General features: G+C 37.5%; 4 protein-coding genes across 5 annotated transcripts; 2 read left to right on the top strand and 2 right to left on the bottom strand.

Moving 5' to 3' along the window:
- Window positions 1–454: 454 nt before the first annotated feature.
- LOC137745755 (iron-sulfur assembly protein IscA-like 1, mitochondrial) lies at window positions 455–2,874 on the bottom strand. Its single transcript, XM_068485758.2, has 3 exons — window positions 2,499–2,874; window positions 2,271–2,388; window positions 455–836 (listed from the first exon to the last, which is right to left on the bottom strand). The coding sequence occupies exons 1-3, from the start codon at window positions 2,866–2,868 to the stop codon at window positions 737–739; spliced, it is 588 nt and encodes a 195-aa protein (XP_068341859.2). The 5' UTR covers window positions 2,869–2,874; the 3' UTR covers window positions 455–736.
- A 907-nt stretch (window positions 2,875–3,781) lies between these two features.
- LOC137745209 (cell division protein FtsZ homolog 2-2, chloroplastic) lies at window positions 3,782–8,162 on the top strand. Of its 2 annotated transcripts, none has more exons than XM_068485124.2 (8): window positions 3,782–4,062; window positions 4,890–5,625; window positions 5,718–6,017; window positions 6,208–6,298; window positions 6,617–6,741; window positions 7,347–7,439; window positions 7,613–7,678; window positions 7,761–8,162. In XM_068485124.2, the coding sequence occupies exons 2-8, from the start codon at window positions 4,972–4,974 to the stop codon at window positions 7,878–7,880; spliced, it is 1,449 nt and encodes a 482-aa protein (XP_068341225.2). In that variant the 5' UTR covers window positions 3,782–4,062; window positions 4,890–4,971; the 3' UTR covers window positions 7,881–8,162. The 2 variants fall into 2 exon arrangements, with proteins under 2 accessions (XP_068341225.2, XP_088536985.1); XM_088680859.1 differs by having other exon boundaries at window positions 4,051–4,160.
- Window positions 8,163–8,434: 272 nt separating this feature from the next.
- On the bottom strand, window positions 8,435–11,102 carry LOC137744583 (putative pentatricopeptide repeat-containing protein At5g52630). The gene has a single exon (XM_088680888.1). The coding sequence runs from the start codon at window positions 11,048–11,050 to the stop codon at window positions 8,969–8,971; it is 2,082 nt and encodes a 693-aa protein (XP_088537014.1). The 5' UTR covers window positions 11,051–11,102; the 3' UTR covers window positions 8,435–8,968.
- A 4,158-nt stretch (window positions 11,103–15,260) lies between these two features.
- On the top strand, window positions 15,261–15,934 carry LOC137746269 (uncharacterized). Its single transcript, XM_068486344.2, has one exon. The coding sequence runs from the start codon at window positions 15,391–15,393 to the stop codon at window positions 15,868–15,870; it is 480 nt and encodes a 159-aa protein (XP_068342445.2). The 5' UTR covers window positions 15,261–15,390; the 3' UTR covers window positions 15,871–15,934.
- The last annotated feature ends 2,789 nt before the right edge of the window (window positions 15,935–18,723 follow it).

Raw genomic sequence — 18,723 nt, 5'->3', positions numbered from 1 at the left:
ACTGTTGATTGTTGGAGAATTGGAAAAAGAGCAGAATTTCAAAACATAATCTATAGGAAAATTAAAAAACTAAACGAATGTGAACGACAGACAACCGATAATTAACATAATTCTATTAATTGTTTGAAATTGAAAAAATAGCAGAATTTGACAGCATATTCTACATGGAGATTAAAAATTAAACGAATGTGGACGACCAACAACTCGTACACAATATTAATAGAAATGCCTAGTAGTGTGAAGAAAATTATAATCGACATGGCTCATATCACTAAAAAACAAAATGCCTCATAGTGCGGAGAAAATTATAATCGATATTAAAAAAGCAAAGTAAGATCCATAACCTTTTTTTATTCAACGATAGAATTACACCAAAGAGTAGGAGATTAAATTGATATCAAAGTCGTCATTTATGAAATTCAAATCTAAGCCATTTCACGTATTAAGTAACGAATGGTAAAAAAAAGTTTGGGAAAATATTGATAATCTCGCCGACACAATTTCCACAATTCAGCAGCTTCTACATGTTGACATTACAAAAGTTCATAAAATTTCAAGAAGCACATAATTGTATTGATATACATTGTGTTCTTCCAAACAAAATTGGAATATCTTTACAGAAGAATGCAAACTTTACGACCCGAGTTAGCAGAGGCTACTATGACTCACGCCAGCGCCAACACGAATAATTAGTCAGTGAAAGTGTTGGTTCATCACAAGCTGGCCACACGATTCTTTATACCTTCTTGGTAGCTCCGCTACCGTCTGTTGTCATGAAAGATTCCCCACAGCCACACTGTCCTTTAGAGTTGGGATTGATGAATACGAACTCAGACCTGCCAAAAGAAAATAAATTAGGTGTGAGCGGAACCAGGAAGGTGAGAGTAAGAAGGCAAAAGCAAGTTGTGAAACCAACGGCATAAACACCAACAGAAGAATGCCCAAAGCATGTCATGTCATATTGTACCATTGCCCCACGAACAAATGAAAGGTGGTTAAATTTACAACGAATCATCAGATCGACAAGGGGCATAAATGCCATGCCATTTGGCTGCTTAAGGTTCCCAACTTCAAGCGAACAAAATATACCGAGATAAAAACACAAGCAAAATAATATTAGCAGATCATCTTTCTTCATGGTTTGGTTTCTGCTCATGTAAAAATGGACACATATGTACCCTTATCTCTCCTAAACATGCACATGAAAAGCCACTTGAAGCATTCACTAAAACCCTTCTAATGTGCACCATTATCTTTCCTAACACGCACATGGAAAGCCACTTGAAGCATTCACTAAAACCCTTCTAACATGCACCATTATCTCTCCTAACACGCACACGGAAAGCCACTTGAAGCATTTACTAAAACCCTTCTAAACTGCACATTCAATTTGTCATTGAATGCGCACAACACACGCATCCAACAGTAAACAGAGGTTGAAGTACTAATGGCAGCAGTGGTGGAGGTGATGATGCCATAAATCACGGTCATCTGTCGGTCTCAATGAAATGGTCATACAGTAGTAGTCAGGACAGGAATGGAAAGCTGACCATCGGCGAAGGCGACATTATGGGCAAATTTAATATCATTAGTTTAAGGAGGGTGAAGACCAAAAGCTGATGTTGTTTATAGCAGCGCTAAGCAGCATCAGTCTAGGTCTTGTATAAGGTAGCGGGGCTCCATTGGGATGATGTTAGAGTTGATAAATGGCAATACACCCACCATAAATATGAAATTTCCACCCCCCAAAAAATGGTCAATTGCAGCACATTGGCTTACTGATTGTCATATGGTTCCAAGCGCTCATTTGGGATTGCTATGTAGGAACGACTTCTGCTCTTAAGTAAATGCACTAAAGAGTGCTTCTACAACCCAAAAAACGCTTTGAAGTTTTTCTGCCAAACGTAGTCAAAAGCACTTTTGGCTCTTTCGAAGACTCTTGGTTCATCTCAAAGTGAAAAAAAACTCTATATTCTCCACAAAATTCAATCCGAAATTCGACGACCCATTATCCTTACGATGCGCAATTTTAACATCCTAATATTAAATTGACACTGGAAACAATTACAAAAATGGAAAACGAATCCATTTCTAACACAGCACAAGGTCATTTTCTCTACCTTAAAAAAAACAAAGATTTACACACGCCCAATTCAAATCAAAACCCAACAATTTCTCAGAATCCAAACATGCTAATAAGTTTCCCACAAATCCACCCAAAAAAAAAAGGGAAAAATTGGGGAAAAAAGAGAGAGGAAGAGATGAGTTACCTGAGTTTATCATCTATAAAATCCATCTTCGTTCCTATGACGTGCATCAGAGCCTTCGGATCAATCAAAACCTTCACACCTTTATCCTCCACCAATTCGTCGAACTTCCCCTTATCATCTACACAGGAACAAATTGGAGCAAATAAATTCACGAAATTCATAATTCAACTCATCAAAATTGAAGAAAAAGAAGAAAATTTAACGATGAGGATCAAAACGCCGCCGTACCTGCGTAATTGAGAGTGTAGGACAAGCCGTTGCAGCCGCGGGCCTTGACTCCGAGCTTGAGATATGGCCGCCGGCGCTGCTCTAGGAGCTGCCGTATACGATTCGCCGCCGCGTCTGTTAAGCTCACGGCCTGTCGCCTCGCCGCCGGTCCGACCCTCTCGGCTGCCGCCGCCAGAATTTGCGAAGCCATCGGTGAGATTGTAACGTCTGTTCTTCTTCCCAGATATGTCTCTCTGCGATCTAAAGGCAAACCCGTGGTGAACTCGTGCCGGGGTAGTTTCGTCGTTTCGCACCCCTCCACGTTGCGGCTGAACGAGATTCTGGATGTTTCCGTGGACACGCTGATCGACGGAAAATAGGCTGCACTCATTTTATGTGTGTGGCTCATGTAGTCTCAATCGTTGATTGATACGTGTAATATGTTAAAGTAAGTTAAATTTATAAATACGTGTCAATTAATGATAGAAGTCATATAAAGGTCACATACAAAATTGAAAAGATTGGAACTCCCCGTAACGGAAAAGGTTGAGTCGGTTTTGAACATAATTTATTCCATTAAGCGAGATTCTTCTTACTGTGCTTAATGAACAACGTAACGAGTAAAAGTGGTAAATAACATTTTTGTGGTTTCGTTAGGCCTTCCACAGCGATTTGTGTGGTATATGAGTTAGTACGCTTAGACACTTTGATTTTGATTCTTATATAATATGAGTTTCATTCAACTCATAAGAATTAAATTTGAATTTATTTCCATAAAAAAAATAACAAATAAAAAACAAGAATTAAATTCAAAATTTTCGATCTACTGTAAGTAGCCTTATGTGTCATCATTGTGGCGCACTTAATGTGAAACCTAACAATGTGGTTAACTAGTGACCGACATTACTAAACATAACATCCTACAAGTTTTTTATCCAAAACCAATGAGCGTACTGAAAGTTGAACGGTCATGATTTAAAATTTAATAATAACTCATCAAGTTAATAGGAGGATTTCATGTCGTCCCATGTAGATTTTCATCGACAAGTATATCGTTGAGGTATCGATAATCAAAATATAAATAACATGTTTATACGAATAACATATCAATATTAGGTGATCGAACATATCAGATGATCAAGTAGCCTAAAACAAAGATTATCTTCTCATTTCCTATGCTCACTTAGACTCTACAATTGGGCCCAACTAATGAACAGAAGAACTTAAAGCAGTAAGAAACAAAGCCCATCAATTAAACCCTCGTCCCCGAACGATAAGGGCTATTGCAAGACTCTGTGTAAACCGTGTGTTGCTTTCAGAAGAGCCCACACCCACATGCCTTTCACCTGAAAAATGCCAAAACAATTTGGTTCCCCAATCAACCAGATTCCTCAATTTTCTAGTAGGTTTGTTGCTTCCTTTACCACTTCCCCCGCCTCTCTATCACAAACAGCTCGCAATCATTAGTCCAAATCCGACTGAGGGTTTTAAAGAGACTGAATTTCTGACTCTTTGGGCTCGGCGCCCCCAGATGCTCCCTTGGGTTCTTTTGTTTCTGCATCCAAGGTCTCTTGGGATTTCTCTGGTTTGTAGCTTCCTCTGAAACCCCAGCTGCCCATTTCTCTGTTTCCTTCTTGTTTTTGTTTCTGGAAAGAGGGTCTCCCTTTGTAATGCATTTCTCTGGTTTGTTCATTTCTCATTGTTTTCTGCTTGCTTGATGCTGTTTTACTTCATGGTTACATTGAATTTTGTAGAATTGTTGTTGGGTTTCGGTTTTCGGGTTGTGATTTTTGTCTGGGGGTTGTAATGTACGATACGAAGTTTGTGGGGTTTTACATTTCTCTGGTTTGCTTCTTTCTCATTGTTTTCTGCTTGCTTGCTGCTGTTTAACTTCATGGTTACATTTAATTTTGCATAGTCGTTGTTGGGTTTCGCTTTTCGGGTTGTAATTATTTCTGGGATTGGGATTGTAATGCGTGCTATGAAGTTTGTGGGTATGTGTTTGATTTAGTTTAGTTGACTATTGACGTTTTAGCATTTGCTGGTCTCTGAGTGTTTGTAATTAATCTGCTATGCTTAGTGGTTTCTTAGAATTATCTGGTTTTTTGGTAAACAGCTGCCATTTTCAGTACCTTTCTTGTTTCTCTGAAAATTGGGTTTCCATTTGTTCTGCGTTTCTGCTTGCTTGCTGTTTAAACTCTTGCTTGCTGTTTAAACTCATAGTTACAGTGAATTTTGTATAATATTGTTGGGTTTTGCATTTCGGGTTGTAATTATTTGTCTGGGATTGTAATGTGCGCTATGAAGCTTGTGTGGTTTCTGTCCGATATGCTTTTAGTTAAACGTCGATATTTTATCCATCTGCTATGTTATATGGTTTCTTAGAATTATCTGGTTTTTTTTGAAAATTAGGTGCTGGGAGAGAAAGTGGGTTTCTAAAAGATTGGCATTCATCAGCTTACCTGTCTCTGAGATTTAAAGTCTCAGCGTTTACATGATGGCGACTTATGCATCGAATTATGTTACCCTTCCTGATACTCGAAACCCGGTGGGGGTACTGACAAGGCTTGGGGGTCGCTTAGGAATGGAGAATCACTTGGGAAGAGTTAGCAGCTTAAAAGTGTCTGAGGAGAAGTACGGTTGTATGGGTGTAACCTATAAGTCAAGTTTGCCTCAAGTTAAGTGCTCAACCAATTCTCAGAGTGTCGGTTCATATCAGAATAGAGACCCTTTTCTGAATCTACACCCTGAAGTTTCATTGCTTAGAGGAGAGGGAAACGATAGGGTTAACAACCCGAGAAAAGATATTTCAGGTGGAGGTGTCACTGAGAGCTTAAGTGACAAATCTTCTCCTAGTAACAACGGTGAAGCAAAAATCAAAGTTATTGGTGTTGGCGGTGGAGGGTCAAATGCAGTTAATCGCATGATAGAGAGTGCAATGAAGGGTGTGGAGTTCTGGATTGTTAATACCGATGTTCAAGCCATGAGAATGTCTCCTGTCTTTCCCGAAAACCGTTTACAAATTGGTCAAGAACTTACCAGGGGTCTTGGAGCTGGTGGAAACCCAGATATTGGTATGAATGCTGCCAAAGAAAGCAAAGAATCAATAGAAGAAGCACTTTATGGATCAGACATGGTCTTCGTTACGGTAGGTTCAAATGCTATTCCTCTGTCATGACTTCCAACATTTACCTATTTCATGCATTTCTGCACCCTGACATTAAATATCTTCATATGCAGGCGGGAATGGGTGGAGGAACTGGGACTGGTGGAGCTCCTATAGTTGCAGGTGTTGCAAAGTCAATGGGTATATTGACTGTTGGTGTCGTGACAACCCCTTTCTCTTTTGAGGGACGGAAAAGGGCAGTTCAAGCCCAGGAAGGAATTGCGGCTCTGAGAGAAAATGTTGACACACTGATAGTCATTCCAAATGACAAGTTATTGACTGCAGTTTCCCCATCTACCCCAGTAACAGAAGCATTTAATCTGGCCGATGATATTCTACGACAAGGTGTTCGTGGCATCTCTGATATAATCACGGTATGTCGTCTTTAAAAATATTGTGTAATGAAGTGTAATCTTAACTTCTGGCTGTTTAAACCATTCATAGAGCCTTTCAAGGGCCTTCATCTGGTCAATGGGGGTTTTTTTATTTGTTTGTGGATCGATGTGTTTCCCTTTTTGGGCCATATTTGTTACTATAATTGATGGACCATCATCTTCATTGCAGATACCAGGATTGGTAAATGTGGATTTTGCTGACGTACGGGCTATAATGGCCAATGCGGGTTCTTCATTGATGGGGATAGGAACTGCAACTGGTAATGTTTTAGCTGCATACTACTAGGGTGTTTAGAGTGCTTATATCATATCAGAGGCTTCACTTATAATTTTGGACTTGATTATTGTGGTCCCAAAATTTCCGTATTGCCTTCCCTTATGACACCATTGTGGCTAACGTCCTTGTGAAGTTAATATAGAATAAATGGCATCTAAAATTTCAGCTTTTTTGTTAGAACATGAGAAGGAAAGGTCTGAAAGAAGACATGGTCTCAAGTTAATATATTATAAATTCTGCATTTTTTTTTATAATAATATGCTGAAACTTTTTTTCTGATTTTTGTATTTCCTCGGAACAGGGAAGACGAGGGCAAGGGATGCTGCATTAAATGCCATCCAATCACCTTTACTAGATATTGGTATTGAGAGGGCAACTGGAATTGTTTGGAACATAACTGGGGGAGCTGATTTGACCCTTTATGAGGTACTTCTCTCTTACTCTCTTCTTTGATCGTACTCATGGGATCATGAAGTTGACATATTTCTTTTCTTCAGTACGAAAGTCTTCCATGTACCATTGCTGTAAAAGAAAATCTGTTCCAACTTGAAATGTGGTTTACCGTTTTCTGTGAGACAAAGCTGTCTTTAGGAATTATGCTTATGATTTCACCATTGCATTCAATAGTCTGAAAATGCTGCAGAGAGGGTACTAGGCTTATTGAAATCAAGATTTCTCCCTTAAATCTTGACTGTGAGGATGACGTTACTCTGCAATCTGTATATTGATCTTATTCTGGAGAAGTGAACTACTACTATGATTGGCCTAAAATCTCTTTTGACAATTTTCTCATAAAAGAATCATTTAGTTGGCCCAGAACTGTGCTATGTTCACAATGTAATAACTCCATTATTGCGCTTACTGCTGCTTCCTGTGCTTCCTGCTTCTTACTACTTGCCGCACCTGAACCCTCACTGCCTTTCCGCTTGATATCCTTTACTGAATTATAAATGGTAGTTTTGACTCACAGTTGATATGGCGTTGTATTTTTCCTCTCTTACTCTCTAATTTCAAATGAGCAATTCTCGTAGGTAAATGCTGCAGCTGAGGTTATATATGATCTTGTCGATCCAACAGCAAATTTAATATTTGGGGCAGTGACAGATCCATCTCTCAGTGGTCAAGTAAGTATTTTTGCTTTCTCTAAAATGAACGTGGTAAAAAATATGTCCAAGAGCTTCCTGGTTTCTTGTTGAACATGGTAAATTTGCCAAACCGGATATCATGGGATTATCATAAAGGAATTGGATGGCTGCATCTTAAAATGCAATGTTGCTTGTCTTCGTTTTTCATTCAGGTCAGTATAACCCTTATTGCTACTGGATTCAAACGCCAAGAAGAAAATGAAGGAAGGCCACTCCAGGTAATTCCTTAACGTGCCCCCGCTCACGCGCACACATGCACTCTCTCTTTCAAACAATTTTGTTAAATCTACCTATATGCAGGCACAAGGAGATGTCACCCTTGGAATCAATCGACGGCCATCCTCTTTCATGGAAGGTAGTGCAGTCGAGATTCCTGATTTCTTGAAGAAAAAAGGACGCTCCCGTTATCCAAGAGTTTGATCTCATGCCTCCCGACCTCCACCTCAGCATCCATCCGAGGGATTTAGGTATGCCTCCGTAGATACTAGATGATAGATCATCCATATGCCATTAGCAGTTTCTAGCTTTGCTATTAGATTAGTACGTCCTCGTCCGAGTGTATGTTTCCCGTTTCAAGACATTTAGATCTGGCGAGTTTTTCGCCGGAAGATTTGAATAAACGCCATCGGCATGTACAGTTTTCCCTTTTGAAAGTGAGATACAACTTGTGGAGAAATCATGAATGGATTCGTTCAGAGAAAATTCTTCTTTATGTTTATACTCTTGAATTAGAGGGAAATAATTTCCGCAGTGCCTTTTTTTTTATAGGAAAATTAATGAAAATGGTTTGAAAATTTTGAGTTTTAATAATAAGGATAAAATAAAGAGTAAAGTAAATAGTAGTATGATTGATTTTTTAGTGTAAAAATATGGTTTTTCGTTAAAGTGAACAGTACCGTAGATTTTTTTGTTAAAATTCTCTTTTTTTATTCTTCGCTTCATACCAAATATAGCAGAAATGAACATAAGTGTGCAGGCGGAGAATAGTCCACATAGAAATTACCACTCGATTTTAATTGTCGGGTGTCAAAAACATAATTAATCACCCACAATTTGTTCCCATCTTAGTGGAAGGGTAGTTGTGTTCCAAGTTGAAGATGATGGCCAAAGGGTTGTCTTCTTACATGCTTCCATCTTAAAATCGCCTTCTTCCTTCTTGATGAGCAAAGGCTCGTTTGGCAACGGAGCTTCCGAAGAGAACACTTACGGTCATAAGCGCTTCTGTTGGAAGTGCATTTGTTAGAAGCAGCAAATCTTCAAGTTTTTTTCGTGCTTCGTGCGGTGAGTGTTTGCTTCAAGTGCTTTTTATATTCCATAAGCACTAAATTTTTCTGATAAACATTGTCAGAAGTGCTTTTGATGATTTGAAAGCAGTCTTGGCCTTTCTAAATTCCTTGCCAAATGGGTCCCAAGTCATCTATACCCTTCTTCCTCACCCTGCAGTTAGCTTTTGAAGCTCTGGCTTCTGCCCAGTAAATCCCTTGACTAATGCTTCAGCTTCCAAAACACTACCAGTAATCTCCACATGAACACTGCCCGCCTGCGAAATGGTGAAACCGACTATTATCCCTAACGATAATCTTTCTCCCTACCACCTTGGAGATGTACTTGATTGCAGAATGGCAATCCAAGCACACCCTTATATTTTTCTTCACAATGATCGGCTTCCCAGCCGGCATACTTATTAACGCAAATGCAATCGCTATCCTCTCGCTGTGATGGTGAAGAACCTTTTCCTTCTCATTATCATCCATATCATGTGGAATCGAATCTGTTTGTGGATCATATCCAGCTTTCTTTATCTGATCAAGAAGAGTATCAAGCTTTTCATAAATTTCTTTCTTCTGAGGATGGGACCAATCTTCGGCTCCAAAGATATGCGTTTTGTTTCCAACGTCAACCCAACTATACCCTGGCAATTTCTTCATGGTGCCATCTCTCAACATCTTCCTTACACTCCTCACATCTTCCCATTGCTGCTCCTTGGCATATATATTCGACAGCAGAATATGTGCTCCGATGTTCTCAGGTTCTAACTGCATCAGTTTTTCTGCTGCCAGTTTTCCCCTCTCCTTATCACCGTGAATCCTGCAGGCTCCGAGGAAAGAGCACCACCCGAAAGCATTTGGTTGAATTGGCATGCTGTTTATGAATTCTTCAGCCTCTTTAAGCCTTCCAGCCCGGCCAAGCAAGTCAATAACACAAGAGTAATGTTCATCTCTAGGAACTATTCCATATGTTTTCTCCATAGAATAAAAGTAATTTAAACCATCCTTTACCAATCCAGCATGGCTACACCCTATTAAAAGACTGATAAATGTTATTGCGTTCGGCTTCACTCCTCTTTGTACCATTCTACTAAATGTTTCCGAGGCTTCTTTTCCTAATCCATGAAGAGCAAGCACACCTAACAATGAATTCCATGCAACTTCATTCGGGTTTGCTATCTCATGAAACACTTGGGTCGAATCATCAAGCAACCCACATTTTCCATACATATCAACAAGAACAGTAGAAATGAAAGGGTGTCTATCGAGATTAAGTTTAATTGCCTGAGCGTGAAGCTGGATTCCTTGATCAAGTGCAGCTTGGTTGGCACAAGCCTTGATCAAGCTAGAGAAAGTGAACTCATTAGGCTCAACTCCCCAACTATGTAAGTCAACAAACAAACTAAAAGCCTTCTCGATTTCATCCATCTCAACGTAACCATTGATCAGAGAGGTAGAAGACACAATGTTTCTACACTCAGAGTCAATCCGGAACACATCTGAAGCACTTTCCATATCTCCTGCTTTCGCGTACATATCAGTCAGAGCGTTGCCCACTGAAACCTCCGTTTGAAGTCCTAACTTTAGAACGGTCGAATGAAGACACTTTCCGAACTTACAATCCTTCAACGCAGAACAAGCATTTAAGGCAGTACAAAGAACATGCTGATCTATAACAATCCCATCAACAATCATCCTTTTATAAGTTAGTAAAGCTGCCTCAGAATCACCACTCTTTGCATACCCATCAATCATCGACGTCCATGATACCGCATCCTTAAACGGCATCTCCTCAAAAACCTTACAAGCATCAACCGTCACCCCACACTTCCAATACATATCCGCCAAATTACTACCCACAAACAACTCACAAGCCAACCCCAACTTCAAAGTAAGAGAATGCATCATCCTCCCGATCTCAATCGACCCGAGAAACACACAAGCTCTTATAACACTTGCAAATGCAAACTGGGTTGGTTTCTCTCCGGCAACCCTCATCTGGGAAAACGTTTCTAAAGTCTCCGAGAACCTCAAGTTCTGAGAAAACCCAGTTATCATTGCCGTCCAAGAAACCAAGTTTCTCTGCCGCATTGTGTCGAACAATTTGAGTGCATAGTCGACCTCCCCGCATTTGGAATACATGTTCAGAAGATGGTTGGCGAGAAAGATGCAAAGTGGGTACTCGTTGCGGAGGAGCTGAGCGTGGAGCTCTTTGCCTCGGTGCAGCTGCTTGGTCCGGGCGTAGGTTTGGATGGTTTGCGCCAAGCTGGTGGAGTCCTTGAACATGTACCCGCCAAAACGGCACGCTTGTTGAAAATTCATCAGGAAGGGGGTGTAAATAGAAATTTTGTGGAAATGCTTTACAAAATGCACAAATAAAATGAAGGGAGTTTTAACGAAAAGTATGCAGTACTGTTCACTTTAACGAAAAATCATATTTATACATAAAAAAATCAAATCTGGTACTATTCATTTTACCTTTTATTTTATTCTTATCGTTAAAACTTAAAGTTTTCAAACTTTTTTCATTAGTTTTCCTTAAAATGAAATTATGTGGTAAAAATAGAATATCTTAGAAAATAAATGTTAATAACATGATCAAATGAATTGGACATTCTTCTTTAGATGTTGGATTTGCTAGTTATTGCCTTTTTAACCCTGAGAAGAGTATGAGTTGATTTGGAAGTTCTTTGAAAATGGTTTAAAACACTTATGGTGAAAATGTTTTTGAAATTAATCTTAGTTATAATTAGTTAGTTTCCTCTCTAAACTTTAATTTTGAATACCCCTTAAAGTTTTATAATTGATCAATTCCCTCTTGAACTTTAATTTTATAATTGCAAAAAAAGGTAATTTTATCCCTAATGTAGACAATATCTTCTTCTCTTCTACTAATTCAATCCGTATACCTTTTGTTTGAATTTTAAGGTTTAGGGTTTAGGAGGGAAATTTGCCGATTATAAAAGTCCTGGAGGAAAATTGGCAGTTCCTTACAAGTTTGGAAATAAAATCGACCAGCATCTCTTAAGAAAATGATAACAACACATTTATATCTTATCGAAATACCCATATTTATTCTTGTTTGTTAATTTTTATTTTGTTTATTGAATCTAATAATCAGAAATACAGATGCGCGAGTAGGAAGAAGGAAAAAAAAAAAGTGATTGCCAATCCTTTTTATAAGTGCTGTTATGGTTGGTGGCTACATTTTGTCAATCTTTTTCAACATTACCAAGGGGGCAAGACTTGGCAAATCATGTGGTTATGGACATAGATGTTAAATTTCTAGTTGTCGAATTCCTCGAGAGCTATAGCCATCCACATATGCTTGGATTGTGTGTTTTGGTGATGTTTACAAAACACACTTCACCTCAAATATCACATCGGGTTCAACATTTCATTACATATAACGTGTGGATGGACTAATATTACCTTTCATTCCATAAAGAATAATGGCAATGCAGACGTGACTATCTTGGTTAAAGTTATGTTGTTCACTTGAGCTCGATTTCTTCTATTTTTTTAATTTTAAAAATAGAATATCGTTCGTATAAAAATAAACCTTCTTAAAATACCTTATAGTCCACATGTAATATATGTAGAGGAACCTTTTCGATTTTTTTCTAAATATATTTGGACAAAATATAGCAACACAATTAGTTGGAGAAAAATTAAAGTTCTTTCTAGGGAACTTTAACGAAAAGCTGCCCATATTATTCACTGTAACGAAAAATCTTATTTTTACTCTAAAAAGTCACTTCTGGTACTATTCACTTACAACATATTTTTGTCATTTTCATTAAAACTCAAAGTTTTCAAACGTTTTTCATTAGTTTTCCTTTCTTTCTATTGGCATGGAAATTTTTTTATGAAACAAATGTGATAGAGCTTTAAAATTTGTATGAAAATTTTGGTATTAAGAAGATTATATCATAAGAACATAACTTCTTTACGAGTTTTGTTGAAAAAAAAAAAACTAATTAATACATTAGGCTAAATAAAAAAAAAACTTTTAACATAATTGGATATTCCTCTAAATTGTATAGACCTTCTTTTACATGAAGTGGCCAAAAAAAAAATTAATTGATTTTTATATGGTAAAACAAAAGGCTAGTTGTAAGGTTGGGTTTAAACAAAAAACATAAGGTTGTTGGCTCCAACAGGTTTCTAACCCATCACTCCTTGGTCAAAACAATAGATCACATACTCTTTATGGTTAAAACAAGCAGACAATACATATTTATTGATGAAATTCCATGACGGGCATGGGCCTATAGCCTCCATGTGACTTTGCTACTAGTCACATTGTAAAAAATACGTGACGGGTAGCAATTGCACGTATATCTAATAGTTCCGGTAATATTTGTACAATATTTTGAAGAAATGTGTGTGTGTGTGTGTGTGTGTCTTATAAGTAGATATTCAAGTGTTGCAACTTCTTGTAAAACAAGAATATATACATGAGGAAGTATTACTTGCCCTCTTCTTTTGCAATGCATTTTATGTCGATAGTGCTCCTCCCATAAGGAGGCAAAAATAAGAAAGACATGACAACATGGGGCATCGAAGAGAAAGATGCCAATGTGCATAATACACCACCATTTGGATACTACAGAATCAATTTGTCTAAAACCTTATCGTTTCTCCTTAGATTTTACACTAGTACGTGCTTGACTATGTAGTACTTTGTATCTCTCTTCACACATCGAAAAATAAAAGTTGTTTGTTATTGTTGTCAAGAATATCTCATATTGAAGATGAAAGTCTTTCGTTAACTGTCGCTTCCACTCATTACAAATTGACTTCATTGGAGTCTTGTATTCTATGCAATGAAATTTGTTTATGATTCTATCTATTCAAAAGGTGGTAAACTAGTGAATGATTTATAATGTTTTTAGTTGTGTATTTTCTAATTGTTGCTTCAGGGTTGTGCTCTTGTTTGAAACTCTGAAAGTATTCTTCGTGTGAATATGAGAAATATATATATGCATGTAAACTTTAAACCCTAAAACCAAACCTACAGGTCTATACTTGCAAAACGAGCTGAACAATACCACAAAGTTAAGAAAAAAACAAGAAAGTAAGACAAACCTGGATGTCAAGATGCACATTAATTTAAGAAGTAATAGTCAGACAAGTCAACATAGTCCAAAAATAAAGCAGCACGAGCTGCTGACGAAGCAAGATCTACAGCCTCTTGCTAAGCTTAAATTATTATTATTATTTTTGGATAAGATGAGTTCTTAAATTTCATAGGAGAGCCAAAACAAACCAAAGGCTGCTAGCTTATGTGCATCAGAAAATATCTATTTGGAAATTGAATAGTATGCGAAGTTTCATTGAATATGGCAATTATGCATGGGAAGGATATGGACGCTATGCCTTTAAAACATGCATGGTATTGTCAATTTGAGAGCAGCCCACGGTTCTGTTACTTTCCAGCTGCGTTATGCAACTTGCTACTTGGTTGCAACTAGGTCGAAGAAGTTGTCAATTTTAACTCATTGAAATGATATTGATGGTTTATATGGCAATTTGATATTTTTTATAATTTTTTATTTTATCTGATATTTTCAATAATAATGTTATTTTATACTTTTTTTTATCCTTTGCGAGTTCAATTATTGAAACAACCAATCAAATACTTAAAACACACGACAACATTTATTATATATTGCACCACATCTTATTTAAAAATTATTAAATGAATTTGACAATAGAAGGCTTTGCCTTCAATTGACTTGGCGTCACGCAAGAAACTGAAGGCTCGGTTGGAGAGAGTTTGTTGTCATTTTTTAGTGTTGCTTGTGTATGTGTTAGTTTTGACATCTCCTTTGGAAAGTTACAGTACAAATATTTAGAATGGTTCGACAAATTTGATTATTTTTTCTTATAGAAGTTAAAAATTTTGATATTTACATTAAGGTGTGAGATTGGAATCAAACTCATCATATATCTCATCAAAAGTCGAATAAAAGACCTCTCATTTATAAATACAAAGAAATATTAACAAACCGTAGTATTAGCGGATTGTATAAGAAATGCACATGTTGTTGAGAGCAAGAATCCTACAATGAGAAAGTAAGAAACTTTGCATGTGCTTTATAAGAAATTAAGCTTAATCTGGCCAACACTACCACTTGTTTTATAAGGTAAAACTTCTCATTTCTTCATGATATTAGAACATATTGTTTACATGTTAAGCTAACGGTACACGTACGTTTACATTACCCAACATGTGGCATACTGAAAACATGAATGCATAAATCTCAAGTCAAAAAAATTTAAAAACTTTAATGTACTTTTAAAAAGTTGAGTTATCGCGACTCAAGTATTGTACTTTATTACCAGAGTCTCATTTTCCTTTCCTTCCCTTTTTTTATTATATTCAAACAAGAACTAAGCCACATAAAATGGACTTCAATCTCAGCCAAGCCACGTACCATGCACAAAAACCAAAACCTTTTGAGTTGACGTGTAACACTAACTCCCCACCCATTCTAGCCTGCATTATTATTTATTAACACACACATAAATCCTCCCCTAACCTACTATACTACCACCATTTGATTTCACAAAGTTCGAACAACTCCATCCAGAGGAAGAAGAAGCAGCAGCAAGCTCTGGCAAGCACACATTTTTATCACCATTTCTGAATCCAAATGAGAAGAAAACCATCTCAAATCTCTCTGCAGAAACCCATCATCCAAAACACTCCAGTTCTACCAAATATGGAAGAAAATGGTGAGCAAATCTCAAAGAAAAATGACAGTTTTATGGAGCAGCAAGGAAGCACGTCACCTAAGATGCATGAAAAGGACGAGGAACTTTCAACAGTGGACGGTCAGGATTCGGCTGCTGTAGAAGGTGATGATGATGTTGTGGTAGATCAAGTGCCTACGGTGGCAGCGGCGGAAGAAGAAGAGAGTGGACTTGAGAGGTTAAAGAAGCATAGAATGGAGGTGGCCGGACAGGTTTGGATTCCGGAGATATGGGGGCAGGAGGAGTTGCTGCAGGATTGGATAGATTGTTCAGCTTTTGATGCTTCTTTGTTTCCGAGTGGGATTATGACTGCTCGGTCTGCTATGGTTGAGGAGGGGAGGGAAAACTCCGGCGGATTAAGGATAGAAAACAGGTGTTGAATATTCATTAATGATAATTTAATCTTCTTTTTATTAGTTTTATAAGATCTTTTATCTTTGTTTTTTTAATTATATTATTATGATCATATACAAATGATTGTTGAAACAATGAGTTTACATACTGTGAGAATGATTTTAGTAATAATGATAAAAAAAAATTTAGGCGATATTATTGTCTAATTTAAATTATTGAAAGGGAATTCGAACTTAGGTATACGTGTACTGTTGTAACCAACTCAGCTAAATCTAAATCTCTAAAGAATACATTTTCAAAATAACGGCATGCGCAACTTGTATTAAAATTTTGTGTTCAACTTTGTATTAAAATATGGTTAGAAAATATAGGATCCATTTATCACCGGTGCATAATCGGAAGAAATTTCGAGTTTGAATTCCTCTCCAATTGGTCAAATGGAAGATAATTTCCTTTTTCAGTTTTGATTAAAAGGAGGATCGCTTCGCTTTTCCCTTGAGATGATATTGGTTGAATGCCAGTGAGCAAACAAATTTAAGCCAGATTATATATTTTGGAACAAAATGTGAGCAATCATTGTGAAATGGGGGGAGAGGATGATGAAAAATTCGATCCCTTTTTTTCCTTTTTTTTTTTTCTTTTTTTTTTTATCATAGATTAGATATCGGATTAGCCACCATCGAAGTTCGAACTCACGCCGTTATGCAAAGGTTCAACTCATTTCCACCATTGTGATAAAGAGCCACTTGCAGATGATGAAGAATCAATCTACCATCTGAGGACTCAGATGCTACGAGAATCCTAATGTGGCAATATCTCAAGCCTATCACCCATTGCCATGTGAAAAAGATAAAATGCATAACAATCCATGACTTGGGTTGGAAACTTCAATTATCGTCACAATGACATCTCATCGTTGGTAAGTTTCTCTCGGGAGAGTAAAAGTCGAAAGACAGAATAGAAGTCGATGTCTGAAAGCAAATTTGTTAATATTGTAAGCCATCTTCTTTCTCATAAATATTCACTACATGATTACATCTGCTTAACAACAACAACTGCGCTCCATTCTGTCTCATGTCTCCCATTAGATCCAAGTACTCTAAGTCTTTTCTTAGAGTTTCTTCTAAAGTCTTTCTCTACCCCTTCGGGCCTGAACCTCTATCCCGTAATTGCATATTCTAACCGGAGCGTCAATAGGCCTTCGTTTCATATGTCCAAAACCACCATAACCGATTTTCTTTTATCTTTCCTTAAATTTCGGCTACTCCTACTTTATCTCGTATATTCTCATTCCTAATCTTATCATTTCTCGTGTGCCCACACATCCAATAAAGCATTCTCATCTCCACAACACCCATTTTATGTACGTGTTGATGCTTCACCGCCTAACATTTCATGCCATAAAGCATTGTTGGCCTTATTGACATCCTATAAATCCCTTGAGATTCAGTGGCATACGACGGTCACACAACACGCTAGATGCACTCTTCCACTTCATCCATCTAGCTTGTATTCTATAGTTGAAGTCTCTGTCCAACTCTCTGTTCTTTTGCAAGATAAATCCTAGGTAGCGAAAACTGTCACTCTTTGGTACTTCCTGATCTCCAATCCTCACCCCTAACTCATTTGAGTCTCCGTTTGCACTGAACTTGCACTCCATATACTTTGTCTTTGACCAACTTAGGCGAAAACCTTTAGATTCCAACATTTTTCTCCAAAGGTTAGGCTTCGCATTTACTCCTTCCTGAGTTTCATCTATCAACGTTATATCATCTACGAAAAACATACTCCAAGGAATATCACCTTAAATATGTCTCGTTAACTCATCCATTACTAATGCAAAAAGGTAAAGGACTTTAAAATGAGCCTTGATGTAACCCCATAGTTATGGAGAAGTTTTCAGTTTGTCCTTCATGAGTTCTTACGACAGTCCTTGCTCCATCATACATATCCTTTATAGCTTGGATATATGCTACTCGTACTTTTTTGTCCTTTAAAATTCTCCAAATAATGTCTCTTGGGACCCTATCATGCTCTTTTTCCAAATCTATAAAGACCATGTGCAAATCCTTTTTCATATCTCTATATCTTTTCATCGATCTTCGTAAGAGATAGATTGTCTCCATGGTTAAGCGCATAGTCATGAACCTGAATTGGTTATCCAAGACCTGTGTCTCTTGCATCAGTCTATGCTCAACTACTCTCTCCCAGAGCTTTATTGTATGACTCATTAACAGAATACCCCTATAGTTCATGCAATTTTGTAGATAGGCACCAAAGTGCTCTTTCACCACTCATTTGGCATCTTTTTCGTTTTCAAAATCCTATTGAAAAAGTTTGTGAGTCATGCTATACCCGTCTCTCCCAAGACTTTCCACACTTCGATCGGTATATCATCTAGTCCCACTACCTTTCTATGCTTCATCTTTTTCAATGCTACACCCACTTCTTCCTTCCTAATTCAACGGTAAAATGAGTGGTTTCTACACTCTTCTAAGATACTCAACACCACCCCCCCCCCCCCCAAAAAGAAAAGAAGTACTTCTTTCATGTCCTTCATTGAAAAGATTATGAAAATAACCTCTCCATCTATCTTTGACTGTGTTCTCTGTAGCAAGAACCTTTCCATTCTCATCCTTGATGCACCTCACTTGGTTTAGGTCCCCTGTTTTCTTTTCCATTGCTCTAGCTTGTTTATAGATATCCAAGTCTTCTTCTTTGGTATCTAGTTGCTCATCAAATGTCGCTAACTGAGCATCTCTCACAGCTTTCTTCGCCTCTTTCTTCGCTATTCTATACATTTCACCTTTTTCATTGGTCTTATCCTTGTATAAAGCTTTACAACATTCATTCTTAGCCTTAACCTTTATCTGTACCTC

Source organism: Pyrus communis, chromosome 12 (genome assembly GCF_041283825.1).
Source record: "Pyrus communis isolate YQ-2024b chromosome 12, ASM4128382v1, whole genome shotgun sequence".
Classification (NCBI taxonomy): domain Eukaryota; kingdom Viridiplantae; phylum Streptophyta; class Magnoliopsida; order Rosales; family Rosaceae; genus Pyrus; species Pyrus communis.
This window is presented reverse-complemented; position numbering and strand designations above follow the sequence as displayed.

Excerpts from the sequence above, each read along its gene's own strand:
- LOC137745755 (XM_068485758.2), bottom strand. The coding sequence starts at position 2,868 with ATGAGTGCAGCCTATTTTCCGTCGATCAGCGTGTCCACGGAAACATCC. Across the intron at positions 2,389-2,498 it reads CTACACTCTCAATTACGCAG|ATGATAAGGGGAAGTTCGAC; the intron begins GTACGGCGGCGT and ends GTTCCTGTGTAG. Across the intron at positions 837-2,270 it reads TTTATAGATGATAAACTCAG|GTCTGAGTTCGTATTCATCA; the intron begins GTAACTCATCTC and ends TTCTTTTGGCAG.
- LOC137745209 (XM_068485124.2), top strand. The coding sequence starts at position 4,972 with ATGATGGCGACTTATGCATCGAATTATGTTACCCTTCCTGATACTCGA. Across the intron at positions 5,626-5,717 it reads CAGACATGGTCTTCGTTACG|GCGGGAATGGGTGGAGGAAC; the intron begins GTAGGTTCAAAT and ends CTTCATATGCAG. Across the intron at positions 6,299-6,616 it reads GGGGATAGGAACTGCAACTG|GGAAGACGAGGGCAAGGGAT; the intron begins GTAATGTTTTAG and ends TCCTCGGAACAG.
- LOC137744583 (XM_088680888.1), bottom strand. The coding sequence starts at position 11,050 with ATGAATTTTCAACAAGCGTGCCGTTTTGGCGGGTACATGTTCAAGGAC.
- LOC137746269 (XM_068486344.2), top strand. The coding sequence starts at position 15,391 with ATGAGAAGAAAACCATCTCAAATCTCTCTGCAGAAACCCATCATCCAA.